At 33.9% G+C, this 23,785-nt stretch overlaps 2 protein-coding genes across 2 annotated transcripts; one reads left to right on the top strand and one right to left on the bottom strand.

Moving 5' to 3' along the window:
* The first annotated feature begins 302 nt into the window (after nucleotides 1-302).
* Nucleotides 303-3,705, top strand: LOC101208242 (pre-mRNA-splicing factor 38). Its single transcript, XM_031881425.1, has 6 exons — nucleotides 303-759; nucleotides 1,283-1,404; nucleotides 1,550-1,640; nucleotides 1,895-2,024; nucleotides 2,113-2,183; nucleotides 2,996-3,705. The coding sequence occupies exons 1-6, from the start codon at nucleotides 470-472 to the stop codon at nucleotides 3,513-3,515; spliced, it is 1,224 nt and encodes a 407-aa protein (XP_031737285.1). The 5' UTR covers nucleotides 303-469; the 3' UTR covers nucleotides 3,516-3,705.
* A 6,758-nt stretch (nucleotides 3,706-10,463) lies between these two features.
* Nucleotides 10,464-19,223, bottom strand: LOC101208482 (topless-related protein 3). The gene is made up of 25 exons (XM_004144720.3): nucleotides 18,859-19,223; nucleotides 17,994-18,173; nucleotides 17,788-17,901; nucleotides 17,424-17,582; nucleotides 17,041-17,206; nucleotides 16,827-16,956; nucleotides 16,043-16,158; nucleotides 15,789-15,924; nucleotides 15,557-15,666; nucleotides 15,340-15,409; nucleotides 15,163-15,236; nucleotides 14,978-15,073; nucleotides 14,788-14,880; nucleotides 14,503-14,630; nucleotides 13,773-14,007; nucleotides 13,521-13,685; nucleotides 13,325-13,411; nucleotides 12,855-13,007; nucleotides 12,669-12,779; nucleotides 12,323-12,502; nucleotides 12,113-12,241; nucleotides 11,716-11,811; nucleotides 11,309-11,491; nucleotides 11,051-11,226; nucleotides 10,464-10,901 (listed from the first exon to the last, which is right to left on the bottom strand). The coding sequence occupies exons 1-25, from the start codon at nucleotides 18,936-18,938 to the stop codon at nucleotides 10,685-10,687; spliced, it is 3,384 nt and encodes a 1,127-aa protein (XP_004144768.1). The 5' UTR covers nucleotides 18,939-19,223; the 3' UTR covers nucleotides 10,464-10,684.
* Nucleotides 19,224-23,785: the final 4,562 nt, after the last annotated feature.

Raw genomic sequence — 23,785 nt, 5'->3', positions numbered from 1 at the left:
GCAACAAAAAATGTAAGAGAAATGTTGAATCAATTCAAGTGAAACTAATCCAATAGTTATGTCTCTATTTTTCAAACACATATTGATATAGTAAAAGTTAGTTTTTTAGTACGAAACCAAAACAATCATTATATTTGTTTGACAACAGAGTCCGCATAGATTTTGTTATATTTGTAACTTTTGTAAAATACGTTCTCACGGGAATTAACAGTTGTTTTTAAAAATGAAAAAAAAATTCAATCTCGGAGTATAGTCTAAATTTATAATTTAAAATGAAATATAATTTTGGACATGAAACTAAATACAAAATGGAGCATTCCCACTGATTATGATGTTTGTTCTTTCCCCCACTCGTATGACTCATTACGGCATTCTCTCCTCGTCCGGCTTTAAAATTAGGGTTTCGATCAATCTCCTCTGTCGATTTCCCCGTGCCCACACGGATTTCGCTGTTCTATAGCCGGTAGTTATGGCTAATCGGACAGACCCAGCTGCGAAAAGCATAAGGGGAACGAACCCCCAGAACCTAGTGGAGAAGATTCTTCGCTCCAAGATTTACCAGAACACTTACTGGAAGGAACAATGTTTTGGGTTAACGGCGGAGACATTGGTCGATAAAGCCATGGAGCTCGACCACCTCGGCGGTACATATGGTGGCAACCGCAAGCCCACGCCGTTCATGTGTCTTGTCATGAAGATGCTCCAGATTCAGCCGGAGAAGGAAATCGTGATCGAGTTCATTAAGAATGAAGACTACAAGTAATTGTTATTGTCATTTTACTTCTCATTAAGCAAAACTCTGGATTGTTGTTATCTAGAAGCGTTTTGGATTAGGGTTAATTGAAAGGAACATTGCAATTGTGTGTTGTATATGGAGATTAAGAAAACCAGGGTTTTGCAAAGTTACAGCGAAAAATTTATGAAAACTAAATGCTCGTAGGTCAAAGAGTTTTTGCAGTTGATCAGTGAATGATCCTAGAATTTCTGTATGGGCCTGTCTTTGTTAGTATGATTAATAAGTATAAGAAATGGATGAACTATCAAGCTTATGGTTGAGCTATCTTAAGTACATTGGAAATGTGTTATTTATCTCATGGTTTTCTATGGTTCTTAAAGTGATAGTTCACTTGCCTTAGCTTGCGATGATTGCTTTGCTTTTTATACTTTGTGGTCTTCAAAATCCGTTCAGTTAATAAGTACGTTGTCTCAGTGAATATTCTCTCTTGTAATTTCCTTGGAATGCTACTTTTGAAATTATATATATATATATATATTGTGACAGATATGTTCGGGTTCTTGGTGCCTTTTACTTGCGTCTCACTGGGACTGATGTTGATGTATATCGTTACCTGGAACCTTTGTACAACGACTATCGGAAATTGAGGAGAAAATTAGCTGATGGATGTAAGTTACTGAGCCTCTTTTTGAATTTTATTTAATTAGTCATTGTGAAAACTAGTTGATTTTACATTCTGGTTGGAATATTGTATTTTTAGTTATGATCTCCTCTCTAAAATGAAGTTGTGAGGCTCAATCTTATTTTTATCAGGTTTTTCTTTATCACACGTGGATGAAGTCATTGATGAACTTCTTACTAAAGATTATTCATGTGATGTAGCTCTGCCGCGTGTCAAAAAGAGGTATGGTACTGTTTACTCATTTGCCTATTTTCCAGTGGATTATTTTTCGAGTGGAAGTTGATAATATATTATTAGAATCAGGGAATTAGGAGAAATATTCATTATTCATTGTTTGATAAACAGAAGTACATGAATCACAAGTTCTAAATGTTGCTGTTCTGTTTTCTCTCTCTTGTATGTGTCTCTAGCGTTCAGTTTGGGTGTGATGTTTCTTTTGAAGTAACCTAAATATAAGACACACTTTGTAATGGCAGATGGACTCTTGAATCTGCTGGTTCATTGCCTCCAAGGAAAAGTGCTTTAGAAGATGACTTTGAGGAGGAGGAAGAAAAGGAGGAGGCTGAGCCAATTAATGATTCTTTAGAAGATGATATTCATGAAAAGGTATTAACGCATTATCTATTTGTATGTAATAGCATCTTGTTTGCATTTTCTTATTCTTGCTAACCTGCTTGATATCTTGCATCTGCAGAATTATTATCGTGGAAGAAGTCCGGTGCGGGAGAGAGACAGAGACAGAAGGCGTGATAGTCACAGACACAGGTTCAATTCCCTGTTTGTTTTATTCATTTATGCTCCCTCCCTCTCCTCTCGGTTTTTATGGAGCAATGAAACTTTGATGCTCTTTCTGATTTTGTGAATATTTTCTCCTGTGGAGAATGCCATTATCTGATATTCCCTGTCTATTTGCTGCCTTTGATCCGTAGATCACCTTTTTTTCTGTTATTGTTGAATGTGAACAATAATTTTCTAGATCAATATCAACAAATTTAGACTCAAAATTTGTGACTTACTTTAGTCTTTCTGATGCCGATGCAATTCTTTTAATGGAGTTGCTGATGACCGTTGAAAAATTAGATTGAACAAAATTAGAAGATGAATAGGAGAGTGGAAATTTTGGCATGGCATGAAGTTATTAGCATGTTTTGGAAAGTGATAAGGAATTCATAACAAAACATGACCCATTTTGTTTTGTTTTGATTTTTTTTTTTAATTACTTGGCTGGAAGCAGTTGGAATTTGTTAGTCTTGGATTGCTATTCGGACTTGTCATTTAACATTCGCATGTTTCTGTCACAACCATGGTATTTCAAGCCAATGGTTGCTTGCTGCTTCCTACAATAAATTCTTAAGATCCTGCCAGGTTTCTCTGTACTGACAGTGTGCAGCTGAGAAGTATGATGGATCGTACATATATTTGTCATAGTGATTTCATTTTCTCAATTTTACTTTTCCCATTGCATCGAAAGATTACGTGTTACTTAGATGTGTTTTTGAGCTGTCTTACTACAATGTTCCATTGAGTGGGAACAATATTGATCTTTTGACACCGTATTTTCTTTTGTTTAATAACAGGGACCGAGATTATGATAGAGACCGAGACTATGACAGAGACTATGATAGAGATCGGGGACGTGGAAGGGAAAGAGATAGAGATCGAGAAAGGGATCGGGATCGAGACAGGGAACGGGACAGAGATAGAGATAGGGATAGAGATAGAGATAGGGATAGAGATAGAGATAGGGATAGGGATAGGGATCGCTATCGCCTAAGGGATGAGAAGGAATATGGTAGAGATCGAGATAGGGAAAGGGAAGGCAGGGAGCGGGAGAGACGAGATAGAGATCGTGGTAGAAGAAGGAGCCATTCAAGGAGCCGAAGTAGGAGTAAAGATCGGGAAGATGGGGAGTACCGGAAGAGACACAGCCGTAGCAGTGTTAGTCCTAGAAGAAGGGACGGGGCGGAGGATAGGGAGGAACCGAAGAAGAAGAAAGAAAAGAAGGAGAAAAAAGAAGGTGGGGCAGGTGAGGAAGATCCGGAGATTGCAGAATGGAATAGGATTCGTGCTTCTCTTGGACTGGCACCTCTCAAGTAGATGGTTTTCTCTTCTTCAGTTTCAATGATATGTGAGTGAATTCTGTTTCATAAAGTATTGAAGTTAAAACTTGTTATGTATTAAAGTTTTGAGTTTGAGCCTTGTGGTTCTGATTTCTGTATAATATTAAATTTGCTGCTATGCTATTCTATTGCAATGTTGAATGATAGTATAAAATCACATTTGGAAATGCCTGCTTGTCCAATCCTATCCTATACTTGGGATTCTAAAAAATCATCTAAATTTACACTTTTGGGTCTGGTAATTCAATATCTTTTTTTAATAGTGCAAATATTAGGGATGATGAATTTAAATCACGAGACCATACTCTTACTTTTTGACATCTTCATTTGGAGTTCAAAGGTGTTGGGAATTGAATTTTGAACTTTTATATCAGTACACTGTGCCTTTGAAGTTTATAATAAAAGCATTATGTCCGTTCACATTAAATAGTATTTAATTTTGGAGTTATAAATTAATTTGAAATAAAGTCAATATACCGACCATTTTGTTTTTGCCATTTATTTTCAGTTTACTATATACTTATAATTTTAGTTTATTAAAAGTAACAATAAAAAATGATATTTTTTTCTGAATCCAAAATTAATAATGTTTTGAAACATTGAAAATTATTTTTAAAATTAGCTCTAATTATTTAAAATTAATCTTAGTTGTTAAATGTGAATATAATCATTTTAGTTGTCCTTGGTTAACATTGTAATCTTAACCGCGGCAAATACTCATAACATTAATAACAAAGTTCGCGGCTTCATTGTCAATATCAACCATGCCCACCATCATTTGAATTACTATCAACCATGTCCAACCTCATTTGAATTACTGATAAAGATTATGGCAGCACCAACACTTGGATTAGGGAATAGCGTATCCTAAACTACCTTTGCTCTCATACACAAAAGATGATAGCATTTTCAACTATTTCTTCTTTCCTACGGCAAAGAGTGCATCCATCAATCACATCCTACTTCCCGTTTCTGAGGGTAGCTAAAGACTGGAAGATAATTGTCACAAAGTCCACCAAATGCCGCTCTAGCATTAGCACAATCAACATTTTCTAAAAACGTGAATTGGACATAGATGCAACACAATCCAATATTGAACAACTGGGAAAATACTAACCATTCAATATCAGACTCACAAGTGAGAGGTGATTTTTCAAATATTTGTATTTTGCCTAACTTGTTTGCTAATAGAATTTGGTTAAAATATATTCCAAATTGCCTTTTATGGTTGGGACTCAGCTTCAAAATTTGCTGATGCCCCCAACAATTTTATGTTGCTATGTTGCTACAACACAACCAATCCAGGATTAACATTTGCACGTAAATGTACCATTCCACGGACCATCGCCGGCCCCGTTCTGCTCCGCCTTCCTGTCCGGCGTCTCAGCCTCTCGTTATTGCGCTTTTCGCTCTTACAATAAGCTTTTTTTTTTGTTTTGTTTTTTCGAAAACGAGTTCGATTGTAGAGCTTCACCAAGCATCTAGACTTTTCCCGGTATTCTCCATTTTTCCTGTGTATCGTCTTGTAGCTGCTGTTGAACTAACTCTTGATTGATCGATGAAAAAAATGCAGTTCGTGTAGCTATTAATCATCAATGTATGAATATTTATCATCGGGAGAGTTCGTGTTCACCTTTTCCTCACTGACTATAGTTTCTAGAGAGAGTATTGGTGTTTTCTAATTCCTGCTTGAAATCCATGAGGTTCTTGTTGTTATTTGATTCAAAGTATCTTAGATTATAACCGTCATTTTGCGGATTACACATGTTTATGAGATTCTAGAGATTGTTCAAGTTAGCCTGACTTGGATCGCCTGTAAATTTGAGGATCAAGGATATAGAATAATCTTCGTACGCATTATCATCCGACATTTGGAACGTTTTGGCTATTTCTTTATTTGTTTGTGAGTGCTGTTAGCCAGTCAGTTGTCCACCATGAAAGTTTGTATTATTATTAATTACTAAGAGTCCATATGTGGAAGCTGGAAGGTAATGAAAAAGCATTATGTTTATAATTGGGATCTTTAATAACTGAGGAGAGATAGAGGAGGCCATCCCACTTGGAGAATTGGAGCCACTCAAAACTCAAAAGGCAACTTTGTACCACAAAGATGTCTAAAAAAAGAAAGTGGGATACGGTTCATAGTTCTTTTGACAGCTGTTGGCTCCAATAACTTTTCCTTGTACAACAACCACCTGATATCAAGAATAAAAGATCAAGCAAAAGGTTCAAAAGTGAAAATAGAAGACTTGTTTATCAGATCATCTTTGTGTTTTTTTTTCTTATTGTGTTTAATTATGTGCTCATATCTTTCAGCTGTATCTTGAATAAGATTCTAGGCGTGTCCATAGATATAATGATATATTCAACCAGGTGCTTTAGGCGTTTCTTAATGGCTTTTTGGAATTATCAGTTTGATTTTGTTGTTTTGGATTGGAGTTTTTTTTTTGTTCTTGGACTTGTTTTCTTCATGCTCTTGTATATCCTTTTACATATCTCAATAATGAAAACATTGTTTCTTATAAAAAAATTGTGATATTCAACATGGTGCTATAAAATTCTTGTTTTCTCTTTGCTGCTTGCTTTTCTTTGATGTTAGGACAAGAAATAGAATAAAATAAAGATGGTAAGGAAGGTTGTTGATTTCATAAAAGAAAAAAAGAAAAAAAATAGTAATAAAGATGGGAGGGAAGGAGGGAAGGAGGGAAGGAAGGAAGGAAGGGGAGCAAGGAGGGGAAAATTCCTTCTAGGTCATGTAGGTTGATTAGTTTAAAAACTAGTGTTTAGATTTCCACTCGATGCATCTTTTGGTAAGTTTGATTTTTTTAACTCCTCATGATTAAGCTGTATATATTTACTTTGTGCACTGACATTTGTTTTCATGCGTGTTATAAAGGGAATTATATATTTCATAAAAGAGAACCCACTAAGATTGGATGTCTTAGTCCATTGGTTTCCGTACTTTTCTGTTATTCTCCATGTTGCTATTATTTATGCATAGGCAACTTTTCGCTTTCTATAAATAGACATTTGGCTCTGAGCACACTGTATTTCTCTATTGGAATCTCTTCACTCCTTCCTAAATGAAAAATATCAAGAAGACCATGTTTATTATATTTGCTCTCTTTTTTCAATTATCTAAAGCAATAGCTTTTTCGGCTTGTTCCAAATGTGGAAATCTTGAAGTCCCTTATCCGCTTAGCACAAATGACAACTGTGGAGACTCTAGGTACAAAGTTCATTGCAATGATGATATTCTTCAGTTCAAGTCAAGTGAAGGGTTTTACTATAATATTCATTCCATTGATCCTAATGCTTATAAGCTTATTATAAGCCCACCCGAAATACAGAATGGGAGATGTTTCTCTTCTGATCTCTCTTTAGGAGGTTTAAGGCTAGATGAAAATTTACCTTTCAATGTTTCTACACACAACACTGTCATGCTCTTAAACTGCTCAAATAATCTTATAAACTCGCCCCTGAATTGTTCAATAAACAGCCCTTGTAGGCAGTTTGAGGAGAAAATGATAGAAGCAAGTGGGTGCAAGAACACCCTTTGCTGTACGTACTTGAAAGATTCAGCCATGACTGCCCACATGATAAGAGTCAGAATAGGAGGGTGCACTGCTTATACTTCCGTGGTCAATTTTAAGCCTGGCGATCCAGTTGAAACCTGGAAATATGGAATTGAATTGCAATGGATCCCCCCAAACTAGAATTAGTTTCTGGGATACATGCTGGTTCTTTTTAGTTTTTTTTTTCTGGTGTGTTTTTCATTTTGCTGGTTGATGAAAGCTTATTTATTACTTTTTGTTGCCTGCCATGTACTTCATTGTTTGGTTTTCATTCCCTATTTCGTTTTGATGCTAATGCATGCTCTACAATTCTATCCCTTTTCCCCCTTCATTATTATGTACATTATATTAGATGTCTATGGTGGTATGGTGGTATGGTGGTACGGTAAAACTCGGCCTGGCCCTTTTTTCCATTATTGAGAATTCAAAACGTGTGGTTGTGACTTGTGAGGGTTAAATCATCCTTCCATTCAAAACTAAGAGACAATGGATACTCCGGCTCGCTCTTAACAATACTAAGGGGGTGATTGCAAAGGCTCTAAATGGACTCCAAGTCCAATAAGCATTCAACTAAACAAAACTAAAATGAAGCAAAGAAACACTTTGCTAGGTCATGACACATGAGCTATTAAGTTCTATGTCTAGAAATATCCCGAAGAGAGAAAAAATAGTGGCTAGGGGATGAATATAAGAAATAAAAGACCCAATATCCATATCATGACAATAGGGTTGTTGGCATCTTCAACCAACAATTTGAAGTCTTATTAAACGGACACTTTGTCCAATTCATCTCTTGAGGCAAATGAACACGAATAGAGGATACTTCCATAGTAAAGCATTTTGGCAGCTGGTCTTTCAAGATTCAATGATATTAGGACTTTAGGCCTGTTTGGAATGACTTTCCAAGGACTTCAAAATATATTTTTATACGTGCTAGTGAAGGGTTTTTAGACTCTTAGACATGCATTCCAAATAGATTATCCAATCATGCATGCTAAAAAGTTCTTCTAAAAAGGTGTGTCTAGCTGTATCTAGGAGGTGCCCACTTGGGTCTTCAATGCATCTAGAAGAGGTAAGAAAAAGGATGACTTTCTCTTTTGAAGAATTAGAATTCTTCAAAAAGGCACAGTTGGATTAGATTGTTGCAATCTTTTAGAGCTTTCCACTTGATTTTGGATCTCAAATAAAAAAAAGGGTTTTATCTTTTAGGAAGAAAGGAACCTCTTTTTGACTGCTTATATAAAATCATGTCATAATCCGAAATCAAAATTGAACAGATATGGCCTCTTTTTTTACCACGTATATATTCAAAGTAGGTTGTTATGAGGGATAAAACATCCTTCCAAACAAAACAATGGGAGAATAGACACTTCTGCTCCATTAATAGTCCAAGGTAAGTTACAAAAAGCTTCTATAAAAGGTTCATTGCACCTGAATATAACACTCAACGATGAGGAAGAATTTACAATACATGATTGGTCCTGATGGTATTGCTTTTGTTTATGTATGACATTGCTTGATAATTATCTCGTTTCCATGAAGATATAATGTTGAGTTCAACATTATAAGAAATGGTAGTGAATAAAAGAACGCTATGTGGAATATGAAATCTTCATCTTGTTCTTGATTCTGGTATGCAATTTTGTTTTCTGGAAATAATGATACTCGGTATATGGTTCATGATCTTTTGGTGTTCCACCAAATGTTCTTACTCATTTATTGTTCAAGTGTTGCATTGCAAAATGATATACAAACTTTTGTTCAACTCTTTCCCTTAAATTGCAGGAAACAGTGATGTTACATTTACTTGCACAACCACAAAGGTTAGTCTCATTGAAACTACACTTTCATTAAGATGAATGAAATAATACAAAGTCCGACAAGAAAATATCTTGTGATATTATAATACCAATTATCAAGTTGGTAAACCAAACACTACCAAATGGGTCTTTTGCCCACTAAGTTGAGTTAATAAGTTTGAAACTAAAAAGTTTTTATTTGAGGTGTAGAGTTGTAAGGTGAAATTTGGTTTATAAATATGAAAAGTAGAGGAGAAAAAAGGAAAAAGAAAGAAAAATGAAGTTTCTCAAAAGCTGTAAAAAGCAAAGAAAGAGAAGAACATAAAGTGTACAGATTTGAGTAATGTAACAAATATTGTATAAAGGTTAAATTTGATGGAAATTAAAATATTAATTATAATGTTAGGAGAAGGTTTGTAGTACACATAAAAGCTAGCGGAGTGGCCAAGTGCTATGTGACCATTTCACAATGGAATCTTTGCCCAAGAAAAAGAAAGAGAGGGATCCTATAAAAGGACAGTCCAATTTCCAAAGACTAATCTTATAAAAGAAAACAAAGTAGAATATAAAAATGACAAGTGGGACAATAGAAAAAGGAAAAAGAGTTAAATATAAACTAAAGTTGCTTATGATCAGAATGGGAGACCCACATTCACTCACTTTTCCATTCTTTTCGTTTTCTTTTAGAGTAGAAATAGGGCCAAAAAGAACTTTCAAGGGTCGGTATGATTGGTTACTGATACTGAATTTGATAACCATAAATTTTGTTAAAATTATTGTTTGAGTTCGCAATTAAATATTTGGTTGATTCACTTTTTTGACCTCGGTTAGATTTTATTTTTAATATGTTTGAATTAAAAAATAACAAAATGTTAGTAATATGAAATAAATATTAACAAACATCTATCTATATCTAAAAATGGTTCATTTTAAAATTATACGAGTCTATATAATGATTTATTTTTCTATATTTGAAACACGTTTTTTCTTTTCTTTTTTTATAAAGAAGTCGGATATCTTTAAATTATTAACTTAATTTATATTTGGATAAATTCTGCCCCATTATTTTACGTTCAATTAACTAACAAAAATCTAACTTAGAATGAACTATGAAACCAAACACATCCCTTACCCAAATACCCAAATTAGTTAGTTTTTTTTTTTATTACATTAAATAAATGCATGACCTACACATTTTTGTCCAATAGAAATGGATCGATGAATCGATTTGATAGCTCCGATATTGTTATTCATGATATTTTAATACGATTCGATATCATCGAGATACAATGCATCCCATTGAATTTACAAGCGAAACATTTATCATCTCTATGGGATTAAATCCCGAGTTATTGCGAATAAAAAATGAAACGATGATATTATGGAAGTAAATATTCTCGCATTTATTGCTACTGCACTGTTCATTCTAGTTCCTACCGCCTTTTTACTTATAATATAAGGCAAAAGTATTTTTTTAAAAAAGAAAAGCATTTGATCTTAGAGATGAAATATTTGGAAAAACACAAAAAGAAAGTAATTGGATGAGGAGAGGAAATGTTTGACGTAGAGAGGGTTGTTGAGTAGAATATTCAATTATGAGTTAATTACAATAAATAAGAATATAAGAATGTATGTCCCCTGATCATTTATATAATTGATATCCAAAAACTTACATTTTTTTTAGCAAAGGATGAAATGGAAGAGAGAATAAAGGGAACCTACACTTTTTAAGTGACCTATAGGCATAAAATTACAAAAGACACCTACAAATCTCATCTTTGTATCTGATCCGGTGTGTGGTTGCTGGTGGTCGACGATGAAGCTGTTCTACCGTTCAGGATTCCGTTGTCCATTGGCGGACTTACTCCCCATTTCCCTTCTGATTCTGTTGGCTCGATTACTTTAACAGATCCGTCAGACAACCCAATGGCTAATTGGTTTGGATCTAATGGATGTGTGGCAACGACGAGCGGGTATATAGCTTGGCTTCTGCAGAAGTTTGAAATGACAATGACAAAAAAAAAATGTAATGTCACTTCATACAACGTTTACGAGTATAATGGTAGAATTTGATAAAAAGAACTCTTAAGCTTTAGTCTTGTAATCATTTTGCGAAAACATAAATTTCAGTTACTTACGAATTCAACACTGCAGATGGCAAATACACTGATGGGGCAATGCGACATCTTAGTCGAAGGGTATCGGCATCAAACACTCCAACATTACCATCGCAAAACGTAGCGTAGACCAATTGGCTATTGCAGGAATATGCTGCGTAGGAAATAGGAGCAGGAAGCGCGTCTTGTGGAACCCACTGAGGAGAAGAACCGAGTGTCAAGGAAAAACCATATAGTTATTGGTATCATGGAATCAGTGAGGATTGTAAAAATCTGTACCTGCCGAATACGATCCATTTTCGAGGCATCATATATAGCTATCTGGGTCTCGTGGACTACCAACAAGCGTATCTGATCAGAATGGAACTGTACACGAGTATCACCGACGGGAGCCTTTCCTGCTGGGAGCTGAATTGTTATGGATTTCCTCTTTTCCCAAGTGTCAATGCTCCACAAACACAGCTGTGCAGAGTTGAGGAATAATTAGTGGTAAAAGATGGAGAAAAGCAAGAACCAATGTTTTATTCATGGAGGTAAGAAAAAATTAATTAAATCCCAGTTGATCAAAGGACAGTGAAGATTATGACGAGCCAAATAAAAACGATAGTGCAAAAGTACAAACGTTCGACTGTATAATTGTTGCTTAACAAAGGATAATAGAGTGACAAGAAAATAAAATCACTCACTTGAGCATCAGCACCAGAAGAAACCAAAATATTGAGACTGGTGGAAAAGGCTAGACCCGTTATCCGCTTTTGGTGACCCTTCAATTTTGATTTTACCTGAAAAGGGAAGACATAAAATGCCATTCATATAAGAGAGCAAACTAAAATAGGATGAAAGCTATATTGCGAAACCTTGTAGGCTTAGGGATAATGCATGAATATAGAACCAACTCCTTAAAGAAAACTTCTTGCACTACGACTGCTTTTCACTGTAAAATTGCTTTTTATAAATATTAATGGATCTCACATTTCGGTTCCACTCTATTTTTTAGAAAAAGTACGTTGACGTGACACAATAAATGGAGGGAGTATGCATGGTGTAGAAAATTTCCCACTGTGTTTTCAAAAAGAGATATACCTCATCCACTCTGACATTGTATATGTGAATGGTTGAATCCTCCATTCCTATGGCAATAATGTTGTTATCTTGAGGGTGGAAAGCTAGGAAGGTAGAAGCTGGGGGAGGAGGCATGAATGTTGTCATAACCTACAAGTCAAAGCAATTCATCACCAACCGGAAAAAAAACTATAGGTTACAAAGAATTTAATACGTTTTTGGATAATATACCTTAAATGTCATCATGTTAAATAATGAAACTTTTCCACCGGACGCTGACATTACATACGAGTCGTTTTTTGATAGTGCTATACATGGGACAGCTTCTTCAAGGTTTACACCTAAGACATCATTAGTCATGAGAAGACCACTGTTTGGTTGCCAATGCTGTGGAACAACATTGGCGGTGGCCTAAAAACTCAAAGGTTAAGATAATTGTCTTCAGAATGGATGAGAAAAAAAGAGTGAAGAAAAGATGTAAATTTATGAATGCTGACAGAAACTAATGTATCTCCTAAAATTTCAAGAAACTAAAGGAAATCGGCATATGTATGTTGAAAGCTGTTCGAGCTAGTACCTTTCCACTTGGATTCTGTTCATTGCGTGTCCATTTCCAGAGCTTCTGGATTCCGTTTGACCCAAGGGCCAAAAGACCAACACCAGAATTTGTATATAGAAGTCTAACGACCTGAATGGTACGGAAGAATTAAGCCATGTGGGAAATAATATCTAAGATCTCAAAAAATTTGAACAGATAACAAACCTTGTGGGAGGAATCTGCATTGTCAGGCATGGTGACCAACCGGCAACTGGCTGGATCAACAATTTCAGCTAACTGCCAGGGTTTGGCTTTATCAATTGCATCTTCTACAGTTCTTGCTTTGTCCAAATTTCTCCCCAAACCTTCGACTCCATTCTTCAGAAAGTGGTTGATAAATCAAAATGGTCAGTAATTCTAACAGCATAATACGCTAAATGACAAACAAATTAAAAGCATAGAAGAAATTAGGGATGACACTCGCGAACAAGTGTCTTTTTCCTGCGGAAGAAAGATTTGTCCAATGACAATGATATCTAAAACAACTCCACCATAAGAGAATAAAATTAAAAGCAAGGTCTAAAGAATCAGGATTTATGGAAGGAGCCAATTCATAACCGATCAACTTGTCACAGCTAAATTTGAGTATGTTACTAGAAAAAACTACAAATTTTCAGAAGGCAAACACGACTTACGATAATGGAAGGAGGTCTGACTGGGGAACTTCTTTCTACTTTGCAATTAACTGGACTAACACTTGCAACGGCAGATGGGCCAGAGACCTAAATGTGCATATTTGTGAGTTAGAAGTTTCTTCAGTAAAAAGAAAAGTAAATAAGGTCAAATAAAGAATAATCCTATGATAACAACAGAGTATACGTAGGTATGAACCTTCAAGGCAGATTCCATGGGCGACCTCAACGCTTCAAAAGGGGTGGTGGATTCAATTGCCTTTAATGATCTCATTCCCACAGCATTGGCGAGTATCTTAAACCCATTATCCGTTGTAACAGCAAGAAGATTTCCTTCCTTATTGAACCTCAAGCGAGGAAGACTCTGAACAAGCACACAACTTAATTCATCGATGACCAGGATAGTAGAATAAACATGTGATATAAATGAAACAATACAAAATATACTAACCGGAAGTCCACCTTCTGCATCAGTGTAAGTGAGAATGTTGACGTTATCCATATCCCAAAACTTAATTTGACTATCTTCACCCACAGCCAAAAAGTGATTCTGGGTTGTATCGAACTGCACAACGCCAGTTGATTTCTTCCTAAATCCAAGATATGTCCTCTTTATTGCTCCCTCACTCTCGTTCCATTCAACTAGGTAAGAATCTCCATCTTTACTTGTTCCACAGGAAAATAATCTGAAAAATGAAAAGAAAAATAATAATTAAATTTATGGTATATTCAAAAACAGTCAAAACGAAAAATAGGAAATACAAATATGAACAAACAAAATAGAGCATGGAAATTGGAACACAAACTAATAGATTCATAGTAATAGTCCAGAGATATTCAGAACCTAGCAATGTAGGATTTGAGGAAAAATAGATTTATAAAAATAGAACGAGGCAAGAGAGAAAAAATGGTAGAACAGGATAGAAGAGAGGAATTGGATCAAGAGATGACATGATGACAAAAACTCAATAGTTCAATTAATCTTAATAGCCAAATCAAACAATCACATGACCGTGAGCACCTTTTAGCATAGTCATAAAAAGAAATACAAGTGATTGAAATTAGAAACAACAATCAATCTGAAACATAAAAAGAAAATTAATTGAATATAATAAGTTCGATGATATTCTAGTGTAGTGCCAAATTCTTTCCTCATTTCAGGCATCGATATGACTACATACCTACTCCCATCTGCACTATAAAGCATCGTTGTACACCACTTTCCAGGGGCATCATAATCAACTCTTGAACCCATATGATCATAGAGCCATGCCTTTATCTTTCCATCAAGAGCTGTTGAAAATATGAACTGCAAAGCCACAAGTCAACATGGAACATTAAGCCGCCAGTGAATCATACCCGACTTATCATACGCAAAAGATTCAAAGGAATCCAAAAAAGAGTTGATAGATTTTCCTAACTGCTACCATGTTCAATTAACATTTATATATCTAGCATGAACTCACTTGAATGTTCTCCTTGTGATGAGGACATATGGAATACACTGATGCCTCGTGCCCTTCAAAGGTAAACAGTTTTCGTCCACCTATATCCCAAACCTGCACAATTTCTCAAATTATAAGCAAAAGCCAAGTTCGCCTAAAAAAGTTAAACAGAAATAAAGATTTCTTAAAGTAAGAGTGATGATCACCCTACCTTTATGAGCTTATCTTCTCCACAAGTTACCACGCAAAGCTGTTTATTTGGATGGGCAAAAGCCAAGTCATTCACTCCACCTACGTGGGCATCAATCTGGAAAGGAAAGGTAAGAAATGGTAGGTCAAGAGAATATGAAGTTATTGTATTAAATATTTAGAAGACAAACAAAAGTATAAGCACACCTCGGATTGTTGGTTTAGTTCATTTGAACTATTATACGAGTACAAGTGAACTAAATGTTTGGTAAATGCAACCCCTGAAACAAAAAGAAGTGAGATAATCAATTGGGCACCTACAATTGGTTACCACCCATGACTAAGATATAGCAACACGTTTTCCCGTTGTCAAAATGAACGTACCAACAAAAGTCCCATCTGGACTCCATGTAACTCGGCTGACAGATATTGGAGTGTCTTTTACAATGGCAGCCTGCAAGCATATTAAGTAAGACAACAATATCAGGTCATGACTTCAAATAAATTCCCCATATTAACATAAAACATGACAACTTTGATGTTCCCAAAGAGAATATTAACATAAAATCAGACTACCAAAAGGTCCAAATTAGAACAAAACCTGAAATGCCAATGACCTAGATGATAAATCCCAAAGCTTGAAAGGCTTTGAAATCAATCTCTCCCGTATACCAAGTTCCCAAAGTGTAACTTCACCATTGTTAGAACCAACTGCCCAAAAGACCCAATAGGTAAGATATAACAAGGAAGGAAGAAAATATCTCAAAACTTGGACTAAGAAATCAGACATAGAACTTTAGATCCGAGTTGGTTCATTTGGTACACAAACATACCAAGAAGTAAAGTGTGGTGAGTAGGATGGAAATCCATGCTTGTAACAGTAGACCCTTGGTGCAATGTAAAAGCTACTGTTCTCGGCAGGTCTTCAATTGACCAAGACGCTTGCTGCCTGGGTGCTGGATATGTGACCTAAAAAATATAGAGAACATTAGCAAATCTCAAATCATCAAAAGTCACACAAAGACCAAATTAAAGAAGAGAAAGAGCTGCATTTACATAATAATACAAGGATTATGGAAAAAGTTACCTCCTCAACAGATTGAGCAGACCGCAATCGCTTCATTAGTTGATCATGCTCAGGATTCTGATAATCAACCATACCAGGATTTGATGGAGGTGTTCTTGCATGTTTCAAAATTGAGACTGCATGTGTAAAATGGAAAGTTATCATCCGGATTCAGGACAATATACAAATAAGATTGCTTTACCCAGGTGTGTGTTGTGACAGAAGAGGGTTCTAACAAAATATTTTATATGAATGCCTCTTTCTTCCTGTAAACACCAACATTGGAATTATTTTATATGAATGCCTCTTTTTTCCTGTAAACACCGACATTGGGATTATTTTATATGAATGCCTCTTTATTAAAAAGGTTTCATAGAAGTGATGCAAATTTTAAATTTCAGGTGGTGCTGCCTTCCACTTAAAAAACTTCTAGCACAAACTCTTACAAGCTACTCTTTTGAAAGAAAAACTAAGAGCTGTTCCGAATTAATGTTACTGTGGAAACTGGTTGAATTATTTGGCTTGGTATAATTTTGGAATTGAGGATATTTTATTTCACGATCTGGGACTGAACTCCTTATCTAAGGCCTCTGGGATTACTGTGCTCAATTCAGGCCAATTGAAACCTTTCCTTACAATCTCGTTTTAGCTTTTAAGTTGGGAGGATACCTTTTTCTACCTATCCTGTGATCAACTGTGGAAAGAATTCTTCATTTTAAATACATTGCTTTACAACTCCCTATATATTTTATATAATCAAGTTGAAGAAGAGATAGGAGTAGGCAAATTGAAGAAGAGATCAAACCTTGATTTTGTGGAACGGGAATGGATGATGCAGTAACCACAGCTGCTTGAACAGACGAAGAAGCTGAAGCATTTGCCATCCAGCCAGCTAAAGCATTGGCATTTGCTGTAGCTCCAGTTGGTGGGAACGGCTGTTTGATAATAACATAAAAAGGAATTTAGAAATAACTTAATATTCAAATGTATCCAAGGAGAGGAGTATGTAACACCCATACACTGTGGGCTCCTAGTGGGGCATAAGGTGCCGGTTTTGCAACAGGAAGATTGACAGGTGTTGGTGCCAGAGGACCGTTTGGTGGCGAACATGTATGGTCCATGAATAAAGTCTTGATATCAGGATTTGGCCGTGGGTTCTTGCATAACTGATGCTGCCAGTTCAAGCTGCATAAAACAAGTATTATCAATGGTATGGAATTAAAAGAACAAGTACCTCAGCATCTACAGCTACTATCATCTGCTAATGCTTTGATGATTCAGTGTTGTAGCACTAGTATTTTGTTTACTATGGAGACAATTTTCACATTAATAGAAATTAGTGAAATCAAGGAGTAGGGTTCAATGTCAAAGGTTGAAACTCATCAACAACTATGATTCTAACCTTTGATTGATGAGTGTTCGTAATCTTGATGACTTCAAGGCTGGGAAAACAAGCTTGTCTCTGAAAAGAGGATTTGCCTCTATAAGCTTTTTCAGCTCTATCAACATTATACTACGAGCAGCTTTTGTGTCACCATACTTGGAAAGCTGCTCATTTTCCCTGGTAATAGTTTATTCAAAGAAGTAGCAAGACTCGGTAAATAAACCCCAAAAGATTGGTAAATTCATTTCAAGAGTTATGACTAATTTCATCAAGCCATTCTTTTATATGCAATCTATGTTCATTTCCTTCATATCATCTATATCAAGGAAGGATATTCAATCAACTTAGGTTGCTTATTAATAATGTATGTGCAATAACTTACCTAAAATTAGTAAGAGTCAAAAGCTGAGTAATTTCTTTGTACAACTCCTCATTAAATGTTGAGAAAACTTTCAAGTCGCTTACCAATATCTCCACAGCCTTTGCTTTGTCACTCCTTCAACATCATCAAACAGGACAAGTTATATATATCATTACAAGAGAGTTAAATTCTTGTACGTATGAACTATGAAGAAAAAGCTTAAGTACCGGTCAAGGGCTTCAAGATACTTCTGCTTCCTTATCTCGAAAAATATCTTCATTGAGTATCTGTTATCATCGACTTTAGTATATCCAGATAAGTACTTTTCAACTTCCTCCCATTCTCCAGCTTGAACTTTATCCTCAAAGTACTTCATATTGAAGTAAAACCCAGATTCTTTCTCCAGTCTACACAAAAAAAAAAAAAAAAAAAAAAAATCCTCAAACAAAACATCAGCAAAACTCCAAACTATTCCCTTTGAGGGGGAAGTGTCACAAAATAAACTACCATGCTAATATTGAAGTAATGATAATAATTATAAGAAAAGCATATAAAGGAAATCTTTTGGTTCCATTCCATCTTTAACTGTCATTTCGCCGGTTCCTAGCAACAGAAACTTCTGCTTAAAATGAAACCAACAGTAAGAATCTAAATCCAGGATATCTTTTCACATTTCTCACTACGAAACAGAATGTCAGCATTCTGTAGTAGTACATGCTACAAAGTCGGCTAGATAAAAATCCCCCATCCCCCACCATTTTCCCCCAACAATCAGACATCAAATATAAACATTAATTCAAAATCCTCGATAAAAAAAATTAATTAAAAATAATTTTTTTAAAAAAAGGAAAAAAAAAAAGCGCTAAAAGAATTTAATTCAAATCTGCTCTAAGCATACACTAGCCAGGTGAGAAACGAGGCTGCAACAACAATAAGTAATGCGTTTCAACATTAAATTCAACACACACATCGAACAAACATATAATTCAGATTCACAAATTCTACTTCCTCTCATCCCATTTAATTCCATTACAACTAAATTCAACAACTCCAACACAGAATTAACAAGGAATAGAGAAAGAAAAAACTCACCTATGCACCGATTCCTTGAACTTCTCCTCCTCAAGGAATTGAAGTATAAGAAACACCAATTCTCTGCTTAAAGACGACATTTATTCCAACCAATACTCTCAGAAGCCAAAAGCTCACCGTCCAAAAGCCAAACCTCGAAGCGGAGAGTTCAAATTGGCAGGAAAGACGAAGGAATCCAGTCGAATATCAAAAGCAACAACGAAATCGATGCTCAGACTTAGCGGAAATCATGAAAACACAAAGAATCATGAAGGTTTGAAGCATCACTGGGAGCGAATTCCAAGGAATTCTAGGGTTTCAGAAGGGTGCAGAGACGAGAGAGAAGAGGACTTGGTCTCGCTATCTTCGATGCGTTGTACAGAGGTCTCTCTTTTTCTACATGCCTATCAGTGACAAAAAAAACTTTGATAACCACTTTCGATAACTTATCAGATCTGTAATGCTGCTTATTGATAAGGGGATTGAATTATGAGTAATGTAAGATAAGAGCAATTAAGAGTCCGTGTTGCGGATTCGAACCACTAATTCAAATCTAGTGAATATTCGTTACACACGTCCAGTCGTACCCTACTTTCTCTCTCCTCTCTCTCTCATCCTCATAGCTCTTTTCGTACTGTCGCTTTCCGTTTCAAATTAATCGGAACCATTATCGCCGTCCTTATCGCGATTTATTCCCGAGTTTTTGTCCTACTTTTTATTTTGTTATTTTGATTTTCCTAAAAAGTAAAAAGAGCCTTCACTCGCGAGGTATTGATGCTTTTCCTAACGGATTGGATTTCAGTTCTCACTGTGGGACCCCACCTTGATGCCTCTCTACTTTTTCTCTTTTCTTAATTTCATTTTTTAAGTTTCTATTTATTTCTTTTTTACTTTTAATTAGTTCAATTTTTCCATAATATTAAATTTGATATTTCCAAAATTTCCGTTTATGACTTTGAAAGGGAAATTGAAATTTTCAAAGGTAAAGAAAAAATAACAATTTTTTATTTTAGTTACTTTCTATCAAGTATAAATAGTTTGTTTTATTTCTAATTTTGAAAAAAAATCTCAATTTTAAACATTAAATAGTTATTTGATATTTTAAATTAGAAATATTATCTTAAATCTCTTTTGTCTAAAAGTGGAATCCAGACTGTTTTCAAACATAAATCTAGTGATTTTGTTATCATAAAATAAGTTTTCATATTCTATAGTTTCAAATTTTTTTATTTTGTTTAATAAATACGTGAATTTTTATATTTCGTTTAATTAATAATTTTTTAGGATTAAAAACTATCTGACTTTTTAATTGAGGATTTTTTCAAACCTACTCGTATGTATATACAGTGGATTTGTTTAATTTTAGTGTTACCTCGGGATGAACATGGTGTGTATTTGGAATTTTGAGTTTAGAGTTTGTCTAATGTCTTAACATTCATTTACTGTGATTAAAATAAAGTTTTATATTTGTCACTGGTGGGTTTATTGTACTTGTCAATGGAGTTTGATTGAATATATTGTCGTGAGAATGGAAACCACTTATGAACCAAGTAAGAACTCATTGGGAGTCTTTTGATATATATCGAAGAGGTGTCAATCAAAATTACTTAACAAAATATTGCTTGTACGTGAAGTGGTGAATCACACACTTAAGGAGATCAGACATATGTTGCATTGAGAGAATCTCGTACGTACAATACCTGGAGAGACGTGTGAAAGTGAGAGGACCTAAAATTTAAATGAAGTAAAATACGTCTAACCTAAAACTAAAGGGTGTGTTTGAGAAAGGGTTGGATTATGGGGGTCAGAGTTAGGATAAACCTAATGTTATGATAAACCTAGAATTATGTTTTGGAAGAGTTACGTAATTAGTGTTATGAAATTTATTATCTCTTTTAAAAAAAATCATATTATAAATCTAATACACGAGTTTCTATACTTAATTTACCTAATCAAATAGTCATTTTAGTTTAGTAATTGTTATAATCAATTTATGGTAGTTCCATAAAATTGTACCAATTTTTTTTATTGAATTAACATTCCTTTGATATCTGTACCAAATTTGTAATTTAAAAACAAGTGTGTTTTAAAATAAAAAGATTAAAATTAATCGAACAAAAAAAATTAAATAGTATTTAAACTTAAATAGATTAATTATAAATGAGAAACAGTTAAAAGAAAAACTCGAAGAAGGGTTGAGAGAAAAACTAGGGTTATGATAACTCCCCTCACAAACGTTAGCTAATGTAACCCAACACTTCATAACTCATCCCTTCCCTCAAATACATCCAAAAGAGTTGGTGAAAGATGAAATCTCTCATCTAAGAAATTTTTGTGTACTCGTTAAACTCTTTAATTTCATTGGAGGAATAGTCTAAAGTGCATCAAACTAGGTTTTGGTTGTCTATGATTTTATTGTTGGATATTAATTTACTTAGTTGTTTATGAGTTATTATGTTACAAAGTTTTGTATTAAATACATTGTAATTTTTCAAACTTAACTTTTTCTTTAATGTTAAAAGACCAATTGAAAAATCTCTCTATTATAATATTGTCTTTTTTTTTAATTAAAAAACATTTTTTTTTAAAAAATTGAAACAAACTAAATGAATATGTCAAATTTTTTTAAAGTTACAACTTCAACATGAATTATAAATTATATAACTAATTGTACATAGAGATATCTTAATAAATAAGAATTATTTGAACCCTTATTAATTTAGTAAAGAATAAATAAGGTGAGTGGTAATCATCATCTCAATTCCATAAATATATAAAAAAAAATTCCACTTCATCATCTTCTCTTTTCACAAATCTTTAATTTAAATCATGAAGTGGAAAAAAGATTAAGCTTATCCCTAAACTCGTAAGAAAATCAAAATATAATTATAATATAATTATAAGTTCTATGATCTAAGAATAAAACAAGATGGTCAACTTATTTTTTTAGTTCCTTAATTTATAAATTAAAATTTAATCCATATAGTCATATAAAATCCATATTTATTCATTGACGAGGACTATTTATAATATTTTATTAAATCATATAAACTTAAATTTCAATTTTAGATATTAAATTATATATTTTTCTCCGATCACATGTATAAAACATGTCATTTAATCTTTAAAAAAACAAAGAATTTTTTGGGGTCAATATCACATCAATGTCAGTGACAGACAAAAACTATCGAAATCTATAATAATAAAAACATTATTATAGATAGTAAAAAAATATAATAAAACTATTTACAAAATACAATAAAAATGGTTTAGAAAACTTTACTAATTTTGTAGGCATTTTAAAAAATAGTAAAATAGTAAAACTATTTACGCAAGATAATAAAATCCATCTATCTGTTCGGGTCCATTTAAGTTTTTTTTATATATATATTTTGTAAATATTTGTAACCACAATTCTAATATAAAAAATAAAATGAAAAGAAAAAGAGAAGGAGGGGAATGTCATGCTCACACGTTTTGTTGAAAACATTGAGCACGTCTCAACACAACAACATCTTAAATAACAAATAAAATTAAAAATTGAAAAAATTGACAGCTTTTCTTTTATTGTTTTACATTAAATTTTGGTTCAAAATAATGAAACATCATTTGTCTCATTATATAAAAATAAATAAGGCTTCTAGTTGGTGCGGAATTTCATTTCCTCTTTTTAATTAATTTAATTAATTAATATTATTTAAAAAAAAAGAGAGAAAAAAAAAACTTTTAAAAAGCTTAGAAGAAGCCAACCCGAGTTGCATGTCCTTTCAAGTAGGGGCCTACAAATTTCCAGGGACCACACTTATTTGACACGTGGCATCACTTCCTTTAACTCCACTCCCTCACGCGCCTTTAACTGCCCGTGGTGTTATCTGTACCCCAAAGCACATGTTACGCGCGTTGCCCTTGCGTCATCATGACAGCGATACAAACCCTTTTTTCTTATTTCTCGCGAGATCATTCTTTTCTTACCAAATCCATCCATTTTATCCTCTAATAATTTTGAAAACTTTAGGGCTTTTCTATGATTCATCAAAATGGATTTTCTTATAACTATCATTATTAAATTTTGGTGTTAGTAAGTTATCCGTCGCTTCCTCCGCTCTCTCTTTACATTATCACGTGTCTCGAAAATACTCAACATAGTATCTATACAATCCAACTTACCAAATCTTTCGCTCTTTTTTTACATCGTCACGTGTCTCGAAGATACTGAACGTAGTATCTATTCAATAATCTAACTTACCAAATCCTCCGCTCTTTGTTTACACATTGTCACGTGTCTTGAAGATACTGAACATAATATCTATACAATCCAACTTACCAAATTGGTTATTGTCGTTTGGTGAGTTTTGTTAGATCTGTGTATTAATTGAAACTCCGAAGAAATTTGAGATACTGAACATTGAGAATTTTTCTATTTTTGTAATTATCTATTTAGTTATTTATTTTAATACTATATTTTTAGATATGAGTGTTTTGATTGTGTCTCGTTTTTACAAACAATTTTTAATGTATTTTTGCCTATTGAAGGAATAAGAACATGTTTGTGATTGTGTTTAGTCGAGGTTCGTAAATTTCATCTTAATCTAAACAATTATTTAAAGAGAATATATTTGGTTAGTATTTAGGTTGGATGCAAAAACTATAACCAACTCATTTATAAACCTTCCTTGTTTTAGATAATGTATAATTGTTAGTTTATAGATAATTTATAATATATTAAATAATACATATTCCAATTTAAGAAAATGGCATTGTGTTTAAGGGTAGAGTTGAATTTATTTTATTTTATTTTAATTTTTAGAATCGACTTGGACTAAACTCCAAAAATTTTAAAAATAGAATCTAGATTGACTAACAAATGAGGAAGAATTTAAATAAATTTAATGTTTCATATGATAAACTTAGTCTAAAAAATTAATGTATAGTAAAAGTATAAGACATA

Source organism: Cucumis sativus, chromosome 2, assembly GCF_000004075.3.
Source record: "Cucumis sativus cultivar 9930 chromosome 2, Cucumber_9930_V3, whole genome shotgun sequence".
NCBI classification, from domain to species: Eukaryota; Viridiplantae; Streptophyta; class Magnoliopsida; order Cucurbitales; family Cucurbitaceae; genus Cucumis; species Cucumis sativus.
Note: the sequence above shows the minus strand (reverse complement) of the source record. Positions and strands in the feature narration are given on the sequence as shown.